Consider the following 20,837-nt stretch of genomic DNA (forward strand, 5'->3'; position numbering starts at 1 on the left):
CCTCCCCCGGGCTGTGCCGGATCCCAGCGCTGTCAGTCACAAAGCGGATTGGGAAGCGGGGCGAGGGTCAAGGACTTACTGCGCGGCGCTGCCCTCCAGCCGGCTCCTGCTGCGGGGAGGTCTCGGCGCTGCCTCCGGGCTCCCGCTCCCCGTCCGACCGCCACCCGCGGCTCCGGAGCAGCGCCGGAGAGCGTTCAAACCCTCCTGCGGTTCCCCGGGGCGCCTTGGGAAAAGGGCTTTTAAAGGATGCCCTCCCTGTCCCCGGGGCGCCCTCCTGCAGCGTCTGTCACACGGGGATGAACAGCTGCCCGCGGCCCCTCCGGGAGCATCCCCCGTGTGCCCCCGTGTGCCCCCCGCACCCCCCCGTGCCCGCTGCCTGTCTCCCGGCCTCCCCTTCCCGGCGGGCATCGCCCCAAAGGATGGGGGGCTCTGGGCACGTCCCAGCCCCGGCGGGCGCCTCCCCCGTGGCCCCGCGGCTCAGGGCCCGCCCGGTGCCACCCCCGCCCGTTCTCCCTCCCTCCCTCCCTCCCGGGCGCAGGGAGATGCCCCGGCGCGGAGTTGGCGGCCGCGGGGAGCGGGCGGCACGGGCGGCCCTGGAAAAGTTGTGTGCTTCCCTCGCCGGGGGGAAGGCGGGGTGCGGGGTGCGCGGGAGAGGGAGGGGGAAAAAACCACCACCCCAAAGTGCTTACACGAATTTCCCAGCGCTAGACCTGCCTCCGAGATCAGCCCAATAAGAGCTGTCAGGGGAGGCTCCCGGCTCACTTTTCCACATCGCTTCACAGTTACATTTGGCAGGCAGGCAGGCACGGCAGCGCGCTCAGCCCCGGAATTAGCGGATTTATTTGGAATATCCCTGCTTTCCTGGAGACGTGCTGCTGCCGCTGGCTCGTGCGAAGGGAGAAATTAATAACTGCGCTCCAGCATGCAGGCACAGAGAGCCGGGAAGCCCAGCAACCAGCGTCTCCTCCAGCATCAGCAGCCTCGGAAAGCATGAGAAGAAAATCTGGAGAATCTTGCCTGTTCCCAGGGACTGGCTGATGTTTTTTTACCTCGCCCTTTCAATCCGTGCGTGAAGTGGCTGTGGGCGAGCGGTTCCCTTGCTCCTTGAAAGAGTGAGTATTCATTTTATTAATACAATTTGTGGCTGGCTGGCAGAGGGCTCTCGCTCCGCGGGTTTCTGTCTGACTTGGGCTCTGTGTGCGTGCAAGGTGCGCTGTGCGAGCGCCTTCCTCGTCCATAGGTGCGGTATTGGGCTGAACTGTGGTGCCTCATTCGGTCAAGATGTTTTCAATTTCCCGATAATGAAAACGCTTGTTAGGATTTTTAAAATTATTATTATTATTATTCCCTCGAGAGGAGAAGTGGTGGTAATTGTGTTTCTCCTCCCGTTTGGTTTTTTTTTTTGGGGTGGTTTATTTTCCTTCCCTTCTTTACCCCCCTATAAACGATCAGAAGGACTTTGGATCACAGAGGGTTGCTTCCAAGGCTGGAGAACCCGTTTCTTTTCCTTGTTTTCTTATTTAGTACAATAAGTCTCTGGGCTATTTCACTGTGTTGAATAGATGCAGGGCTGCATTCATGCATTGAAATAGATTGCAGTTTTCGTGCTGAGAATAAAAATCACCCACCAGCCAGATATGTAAATGAGGGAGGAGGAGGCTGGAAGAACCGTGAGGGGGGGAAATCCCCCTGTTTTATCACCATCTTCCCTCCTCCAAAAGCTTTGCACCCCCTAAATAAGTAAATAAATAGGAATGGCTTCACAGCTTCCTTTCCTACTTTCGGAGAGGAGAGCATCCCAGAAATACCGCTCTTCCTCTTAAAAGCTCAGATGGGAATGAATCTTTAGCCATAACTAGCCAGGAGTCATCCTTGTCCCACAAGTTGTTTTGCTTTGGTTGACTAAACAGAGAATGCACCCAGCTGAAACTTGGGAGAGGGGGAAAGCTCCTCAGCTCCAGTTCCTCGCTGCCAAGGCTCCCAGAGAAGAAATGCAGGACTCTCTGGCCCCCGGAATCTGACTGTGCCACTAAACGCTTCATCTTGCCTTTGAGGGAGGCAGAGGAGTAACACATCTTTCCATTCTGCTTGGCTACAATATCTGCCGGGTAGCAGCATCCCAATCGGGAGCCCGGAGCTGCCAGGCAGCATCCCTGCTAGACAGCATCAGACCTGAGCACGGGCTTGGCTGGGGAGCCTGGGAGGCACTGCAAAGCTTCAGCACAGAAAGCCTATGGCAGTTTCTAGGAGGGTAATATAAAAGAGATTAATTCAAATCCTTATTTAGACTCTGCCTACCGCCATGAAGGTGACACTACTTAACACAGGCAGGAATTCCTCTGCGGTTCGTTGCTATTCAGTCACGTCTTGAATTTGTCTCAATTCAAACAGTTTGCATTTAGTACCAGACTAAATAGGGTGGAATCAATCCAACCTGGCACAGAACGGCTCTACACAAACCTGCTCGTGTTGCCAACAGGTATCAAAGTCTGTACCCTCGCTTCTCCCTCCCTCTTTCTCTCTTTCAGGCAGGCACAAACACACGCTCTGTTTCATGCAAACGAGTCTGTCTCCTCTGAAAGTAGGAATAAACACTCATACAAGTTTTATAAAGGCTGACACCTCTAAACAGCCAACTTGATCTCATAAGTGGCTCACCATTTGTGGCTCTGGTTATCACTGCCAGATGTTTTTTGGGGGATGCTGGTTGTAAGAACTCAAATAGCATTAACTGTTTATTGTTTCAAATCTACCATGTTAGTGCTTAATAGAAGGGAAGCTAACAGCTGCTCACTTCAGTTTCAATTAAAGAATAGAGCTGATAACTACCAAAGCTATAGATAAAGAATCCTCTTAACTTCACTCATCCTCTTTTGGAAATTCTTCAAGAGTTTCTCTGCAATGAGGAGAAGGAGAAATATGCAGTGCTCTTGTATGAATGATGATCCTCCTCTGTGTTCAATACTAGACTGCTATGAACCAGCAGAGATTTCACAATAGACTTCTCAGTAAATATAAGTAAGTAACAAATAAATTCAGAAGACTGAAAAATTACCCTTGTGCATATATTGCCTCTCTTAAATAAAATGATAAAGCATCTACAAGGAGTCAGTATTTTGCAGACCTGTGAAATTATCCAATTTCACACCCATAAAATCTGATAACATCAACCCCCAAAAGCTCTCTGTAGTGTCACCTCCCAGCCTAATTGTGTGGATATTTGTGACAGAAGAACCCTAGGAAAGGAAGTGATTATTACATGATATTTTAATCCATTAAACCTTATTGTTCCACCTTACTGCTTACAGAATGAGCCCGGCTCTCTCCCGGCTTTCTCCTTGGCTATTAACTCCTTTCTTTTTCCAAAACTTGCATCCTGGCTGTGGGGAACTTTGATTTCCATGTCTAGTTGTAAGCTGAGGGCCTTCAGTGTCCTCAGAGATCAAAGTATTTCGTGTAAGTTGGTTAAATTATCCAGCTGAGCAATTTGTTAACTGGGCATGCTACTGGCCAAGAAACTAACTTTGGACATTTTCTTCAATATTAAAAAATCAATAACACTACGTGTGCCTGCTTAACAAATGCAACTGGTTTTAACAAGAAGTATCCCCATATAGGACAGCTACTCCTTCTGCATCTTTCATTAAAAAATAAAGGGAGTTTTCATCACTGTGAGGTGAAGTAGAATCCTCCTTAGATGAAGTCACTCAGTGCTTTTTCAATATACTTTAGTCATTCCCATCAGCTCCTGCTACTGAGGTCCAAACCAGAGTTGTAAGGGGGGAAGTAGCCCCACAATCAGATTTAAATTCACTTTTTATCACTTGTAACCATCAGGATTTTTCCAACCATGTTGCACCCTTATCAAATACATTTATTTGATCCCTGGACACTGTATTTGGATCGCTGTGAACACATGATGCATTGTCTGCTCTGGAAAAAATATACTTGTACTCCCTCCTTCAGGATACACAACCATTCCAAGAACACACAATCAGCCATGGATGTAGATTTAGGTCTGTTACCCCTTGAAGTACTTCCTGAATTTTCTGTCTCCTCTTGCACAGTTGCAGGTTTCATCTCTTTAAATCTTCATTTTGAAATGAGGTTCCTACAGACTTTAGCTGGGACTTTTTCAGACACTGATTGAAAATCAGGGCCTGGAACCCACCCACTTGACTCTTGATACTCACAGATCATTTAATTTCCGAAACTTGAGAGTCTTTAAAGGGAAACAAATAGTGACCTTTGAGTTTATGAGAGAGAAGGAAATGTGAACACGCACTATAAGTTATCGGAGCCGTGTATTTCTAAGTGATGGTTGTGTGTGCTTTGTGACAGAGAGCAACTGCTCATGATACTTAGTAAAACAGGTATTTTTATAGCATACCTCATAACCATATATCTTAGCAGTATTCCTTTTCCATTTTAATATTATTAAAGCCTGACCTACTGTTAATACTGACAGTTGTATGGTTACATTAGACACTAAAGTGGTGTCATAAGAGTCTTTCAACTACGAGTGTAAAATAATAAAACCTAAATTCTTGCAGTAGGAGGCAAATGCTAAGGCAATTTGAGCTTGGAACGTTTTAAGCATCATTGCTACCAGAAGATCACATCAATAGAATTAAATTAGATCATGGAAACTCAACATTTTTCTTAGTGTTGTTGCCATAGAAAAGGTGGCTCACTTCATATCTTTCCAAACATAACTATCTGAGCAGTAGACAGACAGAGAACAAGGTAAAGTCCAAATTGAGATTTCAAATGTGTGTGTATATATATATATATTTATTTGTTTTCCTCTCAGACAGATCCCTTTGTTCTAGAATCTCTTCGGCACGTTTCTCATTTTGTAAATCAAGTAAATAATGCCAACTCAGTGGCATTAATAAAATTTTGTTCCCAAAATACATTAGGTACTGATGATATCTGGAGTAGTAAATGCAAGCAGAAAAGAAAAAAAAAGTATTTCTGAACCAGTTCAGTTACCAACAAATGGATTTCAAAGCATCTGACTCCAGACAAAAGACTGATTTCTACCTGCCTTAGTCATGAGCCTTCATCCATGAGCTGCAGTGATAACACTCATAGAATTGATTTTCCAAGGTGCTGATCATGATGTGCCTTGTGAAAATCATTTGAAATTGAGAATGATCAGCACCTTGGCTTGGCTTGCAAATTAGCAGTGCCTGCCAGTCCTAGAGCTGAGCGAGGGAAACCTTCCAGGAGAAGTGTCCCCTGTGCCCTGCGGTGCCCAGGTCAGAGACAAGCTCAGGAAGGGGTTTCTCCGTGTGTCTCGATGAGGTCTTTGCAACAGGTTTGGGAGTTCCAAACATTATGGAAACAGTCAGTCTTGGCAGTCACGAGTTCATAGTTTCAACCCTCTAATCTGGTGTGTGTTTGGCTGAAGTGCCTCTCTGCAGGGAAGCAATGCTCCAACGCTCAGCCCCGTTTGAGGAACTCTGACAAACCCATTTCCTTTGCAGCCACTGGTGATCATAATCATATGCATGTATATATTTTATAGTTTTACGTTTATATATAATATAAATACAAGCATAGGAATACATATTTGTCTTTATATGTATATATATTATATCCAAGCCCTTAATACTAATGCAAATGGACTGTATGCACTCAAGAGGGAGTGCAATTCACTAATTGAGTTTTGCAACACTTCAGATGTGAATCTCTCTCATGGATTAAATGTAACAGCTCTGATTGCCTTTTAAGTAACAGATCATCAAAACTTCATGTCGCTGAAGCTTAGACTGAGTTCTGTATTCTAGTCTGTGGCCTTTATTTTTTGTGCACTTCCAAAAGTTAGATTAAAAAAAACCAAACAAATAAATGGGGGAAAAAAACCCCAAAACCTCAACTTGGCAACTGCCAAAGGAATAAGTCTAACATTGACGAACCCTAATTATTTCCAAACAACTCATTTAAAATCGATGGTAAAACTGCCATCAAATTCAAGGATGCAAAATTGAAGAGCTTCACTGCTAATTTCATATGTCTCAGCAGAAGAGATCTGAGTAGGTTTGTTGCAATCCATATATACATGTGGATGTTTAGGTACATGTGCATAGTCCAGGTAGGTTCACGTTTTTCCTTTTTAAAGATTTTTTTATGTACACACACATTCATACGTATGTAGCTTTCACTGAGTCATGATGTCCACTCATAATTTTATATTCTGAGTTGAATCCAAGTAAATACCAGGAAAACTTAATTATAATTAAATTATAATTAAGTTTTCCTGGTATTTATATGGAAAGTTTAATAATAATTAAACTTTCCTTACTTATTATGTTTTGTTTAATTCTGTAGAGAACACTTAACTCTCTTTAAAGTAACCCAGTAAAAATGAAAGTTCTGTTGTATATATATATAATATATATATATAAAGACTGAAAAAGAAGCCCAGAAAGCAAGATATTTATGTCCTTCATTAATATTTAAATGTTTTTTCGGGAAGTACAGGATAAGCACATCCCAGCTGCTGGAACTCTCCTGATAAACAAAGCCCCAGGCAGAGCATGGGTAACACCTTTCTCAGTCGCAGCCCAACCTGTTTTCCCTTTTTATGAGCTCTCTGTGTTGTGCACAACTTGCCTTTTTTTCTCCTTCTCCCCTTTAAAAGTGATGTAGGTCTTCAAAATCTGTAATACACCTTCCTAGAGCGGGCATGGCTGTGAGAGATGAGGTTGGCATGGGCTGAGGCTGTTAAGTCTATAAGCAATGCAGTTCTATTTTAGTCCAAGGAAAATCGCTTTAATCAGTGGACTGGAGAGAATAAAAATGACTTCAGATCACTTCTTCCTCTTACTGCAGGATGGAAGCAACACTGATGCACCTATTTTTGTTCTGTTTAAGTTTCTGGACCGCTTTGGTTGTCTGTCTTTCTGTTCTGAGCCTCCCTCGTGGGATTCTCAGCACGATGGCATGAGGTGAAGTGATGTTCTGACACACATCAGTGGAGTGTCTGACTCCTATAAATCCCCAAACCTTTCTTTTTTTTTTTTCTTTTCTAAGTGCAAGGAGTTGAAAGGGACAGTTTCAAACACCTTTTGTTCTATGGTAGAGCTAAAATAGCCGTGTTGTCATTTTAATGTCTATTCCTCTTTTATCAGCTGTCACGAAAAAGAAAAACAAAATCAACCAAAAAAATTTACACACACACGAAAAGCCACAAACCCAAACCCACATCCAAAACCCCCAAACAAACAAAAAAACCCAAAACAACCTTAAAATGTTGTAGATACACATTTCACTGGAGAGGAAACTTCAGCTTCCAGCTGTGGAGCACATGGGGCCTCTTTGTCCCGTTCCTGTTGGATCCATGGCTGGAAATCCTGAACACTACACACTGCAAGGAATCATAAAGGGAAAAAATAGTTTGAAAGTTCTAACAACACACTTGGTGAGGGTTTTTTTTAATGCATTCTGGTTCTCTAAAGTAGTGAACACTTCTGGAAAGACTGACAGCTTTATATACAAAGAGTCTGAGTCTTGGCAGCTATAAAGTTGGCCCATATTGATTTTACTACCAAAGAGCAACAAAAATATCCCCAATAAGCAATTCTGTTGATACCAATAGAAGTTTAAAAAATAGCATTATATCACAGGTTCAGGATACTCTTTTGGTGTTTGTTTGTTTGGATTTTTTTAGATAGGGCTTTCCTGATAGTAAATATTTGCCAAAAATTATAAAAAAAAAAATTAGATAGTCACTTATCTAAAATAGTCTTTGTAGATGTTAAGTATCATGTTGAGAAGTCGTAGAATAACAGACAATTTGTTACAATAGATTACTTTGATTAAGGGAGATATATTTCAAAGTCATGTATGTGTAATTTTTTCCTTATCCCAAAGCATTAGTCAAGTTGTGTAATGACCTATATCCTCATCTCCACCAGTTATGGTGTTTCCCAGTTAAAGCACAAGAGTAAGGAAACTAAGGAAGAGGAATTTATCTTAGAAAAGCTTTTTTAAACCTTCCTTCTCTCTGCCCCTGAAACAGACCCCTAAAACTGAGGCGCCCCACTTTTGCTAATAATAACCTTCTAGATTGATTAATGAACCTCTCAATAAGTATTAAAGGTCTAAATACTGAAGAAACTGTTACATTTTTGCACCTGCATGTGCATTTGTGCACGTCTGTACTTCCTCAGTGCAAGTACACGGATTCCATCAGCTCTATCCAGTGCAAAGACTAACCCTGTGCTTAAAGCAGTCCCTTAGAATTTGACACAAGCTTAGGAACTCACTTAATAACCTAAAGAACTGTTCAGAAGTGTTTAACTGTAAAGAGTAGCAGTGCATGACTAAGCTTAAAAAAAATAAAGTGGGATATCTCTGTTCACTGATTTACTCTGTGTGCAGGGTAAAGAAAGAGAGAGATGGTGTCTGTTGCCATTGCTGCTGAAATAAATAATGCTTTAGATGTCTCCTTTTGATTTTCCAGGCAGCCATAAGCAAATTGCCATGAGTAATATATCAAAATAAACTCGGACAATAGATTTGCACTTGTATTGGCAGCATCCCCTGACAGCACGAAGTGTAATTCACCCTCCTGCAATCGTGTAACATTTCCCATCTCATTTCCCTTCCTTTGAAATTTCAGGTGCTTGGCCAGAGGAAAGGATGTGTGGATAATGCTTTAATGCTTTTCTGTGTTCCAGCTAACTCCAGGTGACGTAACAGTCCCTTAAAATCACTGTTAGTCGGGGAAATTTAGCGCAGCTCCCCGGGATAATTGTGACTTCCAGCAATGCCTGGAACGTGCCTGACCCGGAGTGTGGCTGCTGGCTCGAGGCCACTGCCAGCCCCTCTGCCTGTGGGGATGTGCTGGATCACAGGAGTGTTCCCCTGGTCTGAACAGCACTTTGATGTTGCCTGGCTGGGGCAGGGGGAGAGGCTTCCATCCCTAAAACCTTCCAACACCGATGAACAGAGGCACACGGGATTGCCATGGCTGGATACCAGGAGTCCATCAGAGATTTAAGTTTACTGTCCCTAATTGCCTGTTTTCTCCTCTTCTCCGGGAGTTATCCTCCACTCAGTTTTGTTGATTCAACTATTTCTCTGACTGCTTTCTGAAGCGTATAGTCAAACTTCACATGCTTTTTGTCAGCACAGTTGTTTCCAAAACTTCCTGTCGTCGTTCTGTAGTTTATGGGCTTTTTAGCTGTGGGTTAAAAACTTGAAGGAAAAGACTTCTCAAAACAAGGTTTTGTTGAAAATTCTTTTGTTAACCCACATTTCCCTGATGTGTCTTGCAGTGTTGATTGCAAACAGCACAACTGCAGGGACTGCAATGGAGAAGAGATGGGGATGGAGATGAATTATTTGAAATGTGTAGCTTGCATGTTGTGGGGGCTGAGGGGGGGTGGGACAAGAACCTCTTAAATTAAAATTGCTCTTGGTGGAATAATAGCATGAGCAATGCCCTAACCCAGCTCTGTCAAAATGATTTGGCTTTAAAAACACCTTACTATTAAAGGCGTTTAAGTTAACAAGATCATTTTGACAGAACTGGGTTAGGGAGTGACTGCACACACAGTTCTGCTGGCAGATAAGAGGCAGTAAAGTCTAGCCAGGGCGTGCAAGTGGCACTTTGCAGTGGGCACTGTGAGCAGGATCTGAGCTACTGCCATGGCAGCGTGTCTGATTACAGCCTCAGTCCCTCTGGTCTCACAGTTAGGTGGAGAATCGCTTCTTAATTCTAATTTTTTGGGAGTACGTGACTGATCTTTGCCCAAATGAGTAATCCACTGAAGAACAGGAGTTGTTATTTATGGCAAGAAGTATTCACTCCTTTGCAGCATGACAATGCTGCCTTATCCAAGGGGATTTCAATCACGTTCAGGTGCAATTTAATGGATATATACTGGAAACAGGGTGAGTGTAGAGCAAAGGTGTGCAGGCATGACATGATTATTTGTTGGTCATGGTTCTGGTGGACTTTGGTTTTGTTCCACTTTATTGGCAAATTAAAAACCTTATCACAGTTCTTGTAAGGGTGAGGGATGGAGCAGCTCTGCTGTAGGGAAAGGCTGAGAGAGTTGGGATTGTTCAGCCTGGAGAAGAGAAGCTTTGGGGTGACCTAACTGTGGCCTTCCAGGGCCTGAAGGGAGCCTGCAAGAAACATGGAGACAGACTTTGAAAAAGGACCTGGAGGGACAGGACGGGGGGAATGGTTTCAAACTGTCAGAGGGCAGGGTTAGATGGGATATTGGGAAGAAATTGTTCCCTGTGAGGGTGGGGAGGCCCTGGCACAGGTTGCCCAGAGAAGCTGTGGCTGCCCCATCCCTGGAAGTGTCCAAGGCCAGGTTGGAGGGGGTTTGGAGCAACCTGGGCTGGTGGAAGGTGTCCCTGCCCATGGCAGGGGGTTGGAATGAGATGAGCTTTAAGGTCCCTTCCAATCCAAACTACCCTGTGATTCTATGAAGAAGAGCAAGAAGAATTCCTACAAGTGGGACTGGAGCACTAAGACCTACTATTTTTTTACTGAAAACTTAAGGCTCTGTTGTGCTGCCAGCTGGGAATCAGTGAAGGAAATATAGTGGTTCTTATCATGGTGGGAAGCCTTTGCATTGTGTTGCTGCTGTTGTTGGGAAAGGACCCTGTCTGAATCCTTGAGAAATGGGGCTAGGAAGCATAAGTTGTTGTTTAGCCAATACCTGCAGAGGTAAAAGTAAACGTAAAAAAGTTTAAGGAACAAGAAGAACAATGTGAAATAAATAATAATAAAAACCCCCCCCACACACAAAAAAACCCAAAAAACCAAAAAAACCCCAACCAACCGAACAAACAAAAAAACCCCAAACCAGAATCAAATGAAAAGATATTTCAGATACTGTGGGGACAAAAATCCAGGAAGGTGAGAAATAGCCATAGGCAAAAAAAAAAAAAAAAATTAAAAAAGGAGTAAATTTAGCGATAATAAGGAATTTGCTTGGATGATGCCAGAGGAAACACTGAATGGTACAACGTACCTATACCTGTGTACAGACAGCCATAATGGATCCCAGTTTTCCTGACCTATTGAGAGGGGAAATACAAACCCTGATCATGAGCTGTGGAAAATGTGTGATAGTGTAAAGTGAAACTCACTGTTGCCTAATGAATTTCGGATAAAGGAAGCCACAAGATGTAAATTTTTATCAAGGACACCTGCTTAACCTTCCTATTTTATTCTCCTAACCTTTATGAAAACTTACCCACAGCTCTGTTTTGTAGTGTTAAGGATCTTTGTTTCTGGCAGAGATTAAGTTAAATTAATTCTTCTGGATAAGAAGCCCATGTGGGTGTCTGGGTGGAATTTCAAGGCTCTAAAGGAATCACACAGAGCCCACTGGAACTCTCTGGGTGGTCAGTAAATGAACACCTCTCATCAATTATTTGAAGCTGCTTGTACTGCAGTGTGGATTCTCTTATACTGAATTAGCATCAAAGGTAGAAATTACTTATTTAATGTACAAAATATAATGGATCCTGAAAATTCTACAAAAAAAACCCCAAACAACTTTAGGCAAAAATCATCAACTTTTGTCTGGCATTTCTAGTGTAAATTATTTAAAGAAACCAGTACTCAAGGGAGTACTCAAGGGAGGGGTTTACCTTAATAATAGTTGCTTAGGAACTGATAAAATCTACCATAATGAAATAGGGAGGTCAAAGAGCTTAGATGCTGCATATCAACACTGAGAATAAAATAAAGACTTTATTGCAATTCTTAAGACAACCCTCCATGTCTCTTGTGTTAAAAAACACTAGAGCGGCTCTAAAATCTTTTAAACTAAGATCTTGGTGTAAATCAATGCACTAGCATTGTAATAAAGTGGTTCATTTGACCAGATGAATATTTTCTGGTTTAACTAAAAAAAAAAAAAAAAAAGATTTTTTTTAGTTAAAGCTTTTTATGATCTTATTTTGCTTCTTTTTCAGTAAGTAATTTATATCTTCTACTACCTTTATTAACTTTATTAATCTTTTTAACAAAGCTACTGCATTCCAGTGTTCACCTTTTAAAGCTACAAGATGATTTTAAAGTAGTTTTGACAAAATGAACCCCATCAGAGCTCATCATAACATTGTAAAGCTTTCCACCACTCATGCACAAAATGGGAACTGTGCAACTGTTACAGCTGTCTGCTGCCATACCTGGCTCTAACTATGCAGGGACTGAACCTGTAACCTGCGTAGATTTTAGTTCCAAAAGAGTTTGTAGTGTATATTACATTGATTTCTGAAGTTGGTGTGCGAATACTGTGAGGTTATAAACTTCTACTTTGTTGTAACCACTTTCTGTGTTGTACTTACACAAGACTTAAGCACTCCATGGCCTAGAGCTTTCTGAGTAGTGCTCCAAGATTCAAGTCCCTGTGAAGAGAATAATATTTTTCTAAAACTCTGTCAGCTCCTACAGTAAGTAGACAACAAACCACTCAGCTTTATCTGTACTTCTCTATGGGCTGTGAAATGAGAACAAAATTTATGAACACAGAGTTAAGTTTTTGAAACATAACACAGTTATTTGAATCTCTGCTACCTAACAGAGTGCCACATTTTCTTTCATCTATTTGCTACATTAAAGAAATTCTTTATATTTTAAATATCACTCTCCCCTCTCAGGGATGAATGGAGAACTAAAGCTGTTTTGTAAACAGCTTTGCTGGATTAGAGTTTATCTGTAGTTGTATATATTGTACAGGGAGACCACTTAGAAGAACAGTGAAGTTTTATTAAAGGAAAGAGCCCAAAGCTATTTGAACATGTGGAAATTCAAAGCAAAAAAAGCACTTTTATCAACACTAGCAAAGTCTTGATGAGGATGGAGTAGAAGGAAAGATATGGAGCTGCTGGAGAGAGTCCAGAGGAGGCACCAAGATGATCAGAGGGCTGGAGCAGCTCTGCTGGGAGGAAAGGCTGGGAGAGCTGGGATTGTTCAGCCTGGAGAAGAGAAGCTTTGGGGTGACCTTATTGTGGCCTTGCAGTGCCTGAAGAAGCTGACAGGAAAGATGGAGAGGGACTATTGCCAAGGGCCTGGAGGGACAGGGCAAGAGGGAATGGCTTCAAACTGACAGAGGACAGGGATAGATGGGATATTGGAAAAAATTCTTGGCTGTGAGGGTTGTGAGGCCCTGGCACAGGTTGGGCAGAGAAGCTGTGGCTGCCCCATCCCTGGAAGTGTCCAAGGCCAGGCTGGATGGGGCTTGGAGCAACCTGGGCTAGTGGAAGGTGTCCCTGCCAATGGCAGGGGGTGGAATGAGATGAGCTTTAAAGTCTCTTTCAACCCACCTCATTCTGTGTTTCTGTGGTTCTATGAAATGCACTCTTTAAGGTCCCTGTACTTGTCCTCTTTTGGTTGCTTAGCAAAAGGTAGTTCTGGCTTCACTGGAATAATTTTGCTGTCATTCCACACTCACCACTTCTTTAGACCTTGGCATAATATAAGAAGAGGAAGTGCCACTGTGCCTTACCTGCTCTAGTCCTCCTTGATTGCCAGGTCTGCCTTTACATATGACTTTTTAATAGCAACCTGACTCAGTAGCCAAATCAGTTTCTCCTACGTATCTAATCCAGAAGATTGCACTTTAGCTGCCAGGCATTTCTTGATTTTCCTATTAGCAAATGTGAAAATTGCACGGCCAAGTATTTAAAAATGCCTTCCTTCAGCTCCCAATCACATCCATGGTGTTCTGCTTCCAGGAATGGAGAAGAAAAGCAATTTCTCAATTTGGTAAAGAAATCTGAGGTCTATACTATCTCCATGCATTGCACAAAGTTGATGCCATGATTCACTGATGGAGCTGTGAATCCTAAAGGAGGGTCTGTTTCTCAAATAGCTCTTAAAATGCTCCTGCAGTGCAGGTTAAACTGTGGAGAATTTTATCCAGCTCTGTTGTTACACGCTGATCACATTCCTCTGCAGAACCAGCATGTGCCAAAGGCCCAGTGGATTTTTTTTCTTTGCCCTGCACTGTCCAACAGTTGCCCAGCTTTGCTGAGAATCTCACAGCTTGGTGTTCAGTGAGCTTGTGTAACTGTGCTTCCACGGGGTTGTTCCACTGAATGAGGTTTAACAACACGGGATGTGCATCACTAACATGTCTGATGTGGTTTTGACTCGTTTGCCTTAAGGTATTGCTGAATACAGAGCTACTGGGAGGACACTGCAGTCACAGTGAATCTGAAGCATCAGTGTGAGTGGATAGGACCTAAATTTGATTGGAGTAAGTGAAGAGTAACAAGCAGGAAGTCTGGGGGAGGAACCGAGGAGGGTTGCACTGAGATGAACTTAATGCTTGCCAAGGATTGAGGAGCGACAGTCTGAAACCCAAATATCCTGTTCTTTCTTCAAACAAAAATGTTTCTGTTAGCATCACATTGTTTTATCTCATTTATTTCATCTCTTTTAGAAGGCAGCCTGTGTAGATTAATTAGGAACTGTTTTCAAAAAGCTTCTTGAATATGAAAAGAAGCATTTTGCTTTCTTTATTAACAAGACCAAATAATAATAATAGAACTATGCCAACTTTTACTGGAAGAGTAAGAAAATCAATCATGACCCACTTTGGCTGTTTTTAAGGTTTGGACAGAGTGAGGTGTAACATACTCTTCTGTTTCTGGGGTGACTCTATTTCTGGGTCAAAAATAAAACCTGGAAACTCAGCTACAGAAAAGGACTCTTAAGTTGGATTTTCAGTTTATACCCCGGGTTTTGAATTTCATCCTGGATGTTGTTTGAAGATGATAACTCGTACTCTGTTTTGAAGTGGTTCTATTTCTGCTGTATTTTGATTCTTGCTCCACTGAATAAATCAGGAAAATCTGTCCCCTGGCTGGCACACACACCCACATGTCAAAGGGGATATGAACCCCTATGAGCAAACTTCACCACTTTCACTGAAAGTTTAGCTTTTTCTCTCTTTTGATACTTTCTACCAACAGACGTGCCCCAGGAGATCTCTTTTTATCATGTCCCAGGAAGCAGTAAACTCCATTTAATTCCCTTAACTAAAGAGGGTTTTCAGGCGGTGGTTTGACCAACCCTTCCCATCAAGCCATGAGACTGTTTGTTGCTCCTCCTTTTCTGGGATGGAGAGAAGGATGAGAGATCGAAGGCCTCTCTTGCTTCCCTCACATTTTCCCCCAAATTTCCTTGCAGGGGCTTGCTGTGTTGTCTGGTTTCTTTGTTTCCAGCTCAGCTGGCAGTGAGGCCCATCAGCCTCACAGCTGTGTCTGTAATGGATGTTCCCTCATCCTGGATGTGTTGTCCCAGCACTGCACTATTAGCTCCCTGCTCTTCCGTGCTGCTTGAGATATTGAGTTTTACTTTGGTAGCAGCTCTTCTCCCCTCTTAAGAAGACAAGTTTCTCACAGTTTCAGACTTTTGTGCAGCAGATTTCACAGCTGCTTTGGCAATTAATGAATTATAAAAAAGAAAATACTTTTTACATTGCTTTTAAAATAACAGCTTACTTTTACTGGTGTTCTACATGCTTACAGATATTTTCTGCCATGAGTGTGTATGAACCTAAGAAAAGAACAACAAACCTCCACTCTCAGAAAAAAAACCCCTAAGCCCTCAGCATTTTCATAGACATGCAACACTGAGAACTCATTTTAAATCGACAAAACCAGCCTAAGACACAGTGTAAGCTTAAGAATAGACATTTCTACCTCTATTGGATATAGTGAGAGATGGTTTGGATATGAATCAGTTAAAGAAAATTTATCAGGAATCTTTTGACAGAAGTGCAGCCTCTTTGAGCAGCTGTAATGCAGCCCTTCCCCTGAGCCACGTCCCATCAAGCTCCCCAGGTGATCCACGGCTGCATTTCAGGTTTTGCCATCACAGTGGCATCAGCCCTGCTAGGTTGTATTTCAAGGCATATTTACACTGAGATGAAGCCTGATGTGACCTTCTGCTACATGAAAGGGTGGGCAGGGAAAGAAAGACAAAATGCTCCCAAACGTCTGTCAAGGAAAATGTCTTTGAAGTAAAACACGACTGTGTGTTTCCTCTGAAAGAGAGACAGTGAGACCTGTAGTGCAGATGTGCATAATTGAGCTTCCGTAAGGTCTGGTAGTGGTCTGGTTTGAATGGATTTCACAGAGGATTTACCAGTGCTGTTCCTCTGCTGGGCTGGCAAGGTTTTGCTGGGCAATGTGCTGCTGCAGTGAGGTGATGACTAAATTGCCAGCGGATTGCTGGAGCCTTGTACGCGTAGGAGAAGTTTGTTTTATTGTTTTTGGTTCTTTTCTTGTGGATGAAGGAGAATAAGAATACAAGAATATTATTTTGTTTGACATACTAGGTGTTTATGATTGACCACATTAAATTGCAAGCCAGCAGGAAGGCTGGGAGCTTCTTCAGACTCTGAGAAAAAGTGCAGGTAAAATCCCAGAATGGTCTGAGTTGGAAAGGACGTTAAAGATCATCTCATTCCAACCTCCTGCCATGGGCAGGGACACCTTTCACTAGACAAGGTTGCTCCAAGACCTGTCCAACCTGGCCTGAAACAACTCCAGCTCTCAGACCCAAATGTTTTCCTGAGCATTTGTAATCATTCATTTGGATCTTCTCTCACTATTTCAGGCAATGACAGAATTTACAGAATCAATTAATTTTTAACCCATTTAACATGCAACAATATTATGAACTACACATTTAAAACCTAACATGCATTTTTCATGGTGTAAAAGTAAATAAGATGTTTCAGAATGCTTTCCTAAACTATTTAGTCACTGAGTTGACCGTTTATTTTTTTTTTCCCCCACCAGGAATCTTTAATGACTGGAAAACTCAATGGATCATGTTTTTATCATCTAAGCTATTTTTACATTGACTGTGCTGTAAACACATGGAGGAGCTGTAAGTAAATGTTCTGTACTGCATGATGAATTGGATTGCTTCAGTCTGGAGGAAAGCAAAATAATAATTTCATTTCTGTGGTGATTTGCGTAGCTCGTGGTACAATGCCAGAAAGACTAACGGAAATGCTTATGGATACATGGACTCCATTAATAATATTATGGATTACTGTCCTTCCTTCCATTTATATGGCTCCAATGAATCAATCTCAAGTACTACCAAGTGGATCCAGTACAGGACTAAAAAGGCTAAATGAAGAACAAAGAGTTTTGAACCGTTCCAAGAGAGGCTGGGTTTGGAATCAAATGTTTGTATTAGAAGAATTTTCTGGACCTGAACCAATACTGGTTGGCCGGGTAAGCAAGATTTGGTTTTTTTTCTCTGAGTTTATAAGTGTGTGGCATGAGAAGGTCTTCAGCCATTCAGGCTCTTCTGAGGAGTTCGAATCTGGGGTGCTTTGTGATTCCAAAATTCTTCTCTAATATCCATACTTTAAATGTACCTCATTTTAAGGGCATGGTCTCCTGGTGAGCTAACCTGCTATTTTCAACAAAATTATGCATATTCCATTTGTCAAAAAACCCCCACAAGCATGTACACATCCCTTCTTTTACATCATTAGTCACCACTCCTCACCTCTGCCAGCTGAAGAGTTGTACCAAAACAGCCCTTTGAAATATGTTCCTGTGCATTCCAAAAGGTTGTTACATCTATGGGTTGTTTTCTATTGAAAAAACAAACAAACAAAAAAACCGAGAAGGGAAGCTTGGGATTTACAGCAAATTACAAGGTCCTGGTTTATAAGAAGGTCCTGGTATGCACACAGAGGAAATAATATTATTGCCATGGATTTTGTAATTTACTTTCAAAGTTAGGAAGATAACACAGGGGAAATTATCATGTTGTTCTGCGTGTCCTGGCTTGCCTGTTGCCATAAACCTTTGCTTGTTGCCATAAACCTTTGCTTGTTGCCATGCATTAGTTTATTCTGTAGCTCAGTGAGTTACCTCCAGTCAGTGAATCAGCTTTGCACTTAAAAGAGATTCTGAGCCATCTGTATCCATCAGGGATGAATTATCCATAGATTTATTCTTAGAAAAGAATGATCTGTTCATAAATGCACATTTGGCACTGAGCAGGTATAAATACCTGAATTGTTTACCACTAAAGTTCAGTTCTCTTTGAATAACCAGGGGTGTTATTGTCATATTAGCTGGCTACTGAAATGGAGTAAAAAATTCTAGACAACCCAAATCATGGATAATTTAATTTCCTGATAATTTTAGAAATTCTGTGGCTAAATGGATAGCGTATATTATAATATAGGGACTGTCAGTAGTCATATTTGTTATTGAAGAGAACACAGGTCAAGTGCATCCCCAAATTTTCCCTACTCTAACCACTTTCTAATCAAAACTTGGGGTCAGAAGGTGTAATGAGCTTTGTATCCAGTGACTTTTGATGCTGTGCCAGTTTACATTTATACCAGGTATTATATATCTGTTCTCATTTATTTTTCTGTGGTTAGTAACATATCTCAATTTCAGTGAGACAGCAAAGTGCTTACTCCAGATCTTAAAATGTTTTATTCAACCCATTCTTTTTGGAATTATTTAGTCGAGCTTTTAAAATAATTTTAAGTAGCTGAGGAGAATCCTGAGTTTGTACTCTGTAGTCCTTTGCTTTTCAGAGCATATCCAGGTCTCAATATTTTTACAATATTAGCGTTTTTTTAGTGGTTAAAATATCCTAAATTGAGTCATTAGTGAACAGAAGTGGGTAGGTTAAACTAAGCCAAACCAATAAAGACGTTATCCCATCTTCTGCAGGCATTTTGAATAGAATTAGCTACTCTAAAATGCTGTGACAATCTATTTGTTGAGGCTGCTGCATAATTAAACCACTGCATGATATAGATGGAAACGAGCAAGAAGTGAAGTTGTGTCCCATAGGGAGCAATCCGAGATTTATTCATTAAAATGACTTAAAATATTCTTGCAATTCCTCTCTGTATTTTTTTCTCGCTCTCCAGAACACTCATCCATATTTCTGACTTACTGTCTTCCCTGAGGCTCACGAGTGCTGTGAGTGCTTTCAGACTCTGGTGTGTAGTCACAGGGAGCAGAGGTGCTCCACAGCTTTCAGAGCTGCTCTGAATCCTTCCCGACTGCAAAAGCAGCGACTCCCTCAATCACAGTTCTTGGCAACCCTTCCTCCCGAAACTTGAAGGTGTGCAGAGTGTCACCAGCAAAACGCTTTCCTTCTCCGTGAAGCTGGGCTGTGGTTTGTCCTTTGTCACCCTCACGGGTTTGTTATCCACTGCAATTTAAAAATAACCTGCTTTTCAGGGCTCACAGTAGGTTTGCACTTACCTGGTTCCTCCTCATCGCTTTTTCACTTATACTCTTCCTCCAGCCTTTCAGTTTTGCCCCCTGGCAAAGGGTTTGCAAGCCTGGGGTATTTCCTTCATTGTGTGATTTTCTTTTTTGACTATTTTTTTCTGCTCTATGACTTCCCTTGATTTTCTTTTTTTCTTTTTTTTATTGGCAAACTTTGAATGAAGGACGCTCAGTAAAATGTGATATAGTGAATTAGTGTGGAGAGGCTTAAAGCTGTGGAGAGAGTGATATCAAACCTGTGCCACCTGTTTGCTGCATTTTCTGGACAGAAATATGCTTTTGTGCCACTACAGAGGCAGTATTGCTGGCGTGTGCTTTTTACATGTTGAAGGTTTTTACTATAATCTCCAAACAAATTTTTTAATTGACAGTTCATTGCTTCAAAGGAAACTTCCTTGAAGCAAATCTAATTATGTAGATTTTGGTTGCATTTTTCGTCTCTACACTATTGTAGAGTGTGGCTGATCCTTTTCATAGCCATGTATGGTTTGTACAAACATGTAATTAGGTGCTTTAGGGACTAAATACAAAAATAAGTTTTGCACAGACAGAAATAATACACACACAGAGGCAGAATTTGTTGTGTGTTCTCAAATGTACCTTCAAAACCCACTGAAAATTCAGCTAAGAACTGCTCAGAGCAAAATTGATACTTAAATAATGGTTTTCACGTTAGTGCGTGGAAAGGCCTTGAGTAGGAGCATTTGATTCTAATGGAATTGAATTGAATATATTGGCAAAATAGAACTGAAAATTGAGATTAATTATAAAGAACACAAAAAGAACACAAATCTCTTTGCAAATAAAAGCCTGAACGTAGAGTCCATGTGTTCCTTCTGTTAATTAAAAAGATCTTGTACCAAAGTTTCTGGAGTGCAGAGAAAGTTTATCAAGACAGGATCTTTATGTAGTATCATTTATTAGGCTGCTCAGTTTTTCCAGAAGAAACAGTTTCTAGGCATAAAGACCCTTCTTCAGAGCTATAAGTGTTGCAATGCAACTGCACACATTTCAAAGGTGCTTTTTCATTGCTGTTCTGCAGGAATATATAGTAATAAAGGCATTCTCAATGTATTTGCTCTAATAAATGGAATAATCTGGGAGACTAATGGGGGAATTAACCTGACCCCTTTTTTAAAGTGAGGTGCTTTTCTTGAGTGACTTGAGTATGTTTTGCTGTCATTCTTCAACTTCTTGGAGTGGATTTGAGCAACAGGCACTTTTAATGTCAATTTTAGTCATCATATTCAGTAGGATCAAGTTCAAAATAAGCATCTCTGCTTGAGTGCACACATCTGTAAAAAGGGTATGAAGACTTATCTCTTAGGGTGATTGCTGAATTTATGAGAGTTCTCTATAAAATGCCACAAACATTCCAGTTTGGGGATTTTATTTTTTGCCTGTATTCATATCACATTTATTTGGCATTTTCACAGAATCCTAGAATAGAATATCCTGAATGGGAAGGGACCCGCTAGGACCATCCAGCCCAACTCCTGGCCCTGCACAGACACCCCAACAATCCCACCCTGTCCCTCAGAGCATTG

The 20,837-nt window shown here is 41.7% G+C and overlaps 1 protein-coding gene across 3 annotated transcripts in view; it reads left to right on the forward strand.

Moving 5' to 3' along the window:
- Nucleotides 1-678: 678 nt before the first annotated feature.
- CDH8 (cadherin 8) overlaps nt 679-20,837 on the forward strand; it is a 156,419-nt gene continuing 136,260 nt past the window's right edge. For 2 of the 3 annotated variants that reach the window (XM_017826947.1, XM_017826948.1), the window contains exons 1-3: nt 679-1,112; nt 16,801-16,891; nt 16,985-17,247. In XM_017826947.1, the coding sequence (XP_017682436.1) occupies nt 16,810-16,891; nt 16,985-17,247 (345 nt within the window). In that variant the 5' untranslated portion in view covers nt 679-1,112; nt 16,801-16,809. Of the gene's footprint in view, nt 1,113-16,800; nt 17,248-20,837 lie in introns of all 3 variants that reach the window. The other variant, XM_017826949.1, reaches the window with a different exon arrangement.

Source organism: Lepidothrix coronata, unplaced genomic scaffold (assembly GCF_001604755.1).
Source record: "Lepidothrix coronata isolate B3197 unplaced genomic scaffold, Lepidothrix_coronata-1.0 Scaffold132, whole genome shotgun sequence".
NCBI classification, from domain to species: Eukaryota; Metazoa; Chordata; class Aves; order Passeriformes; family Pipridae; genus Lepidothrix; species Lepidothrix coronata.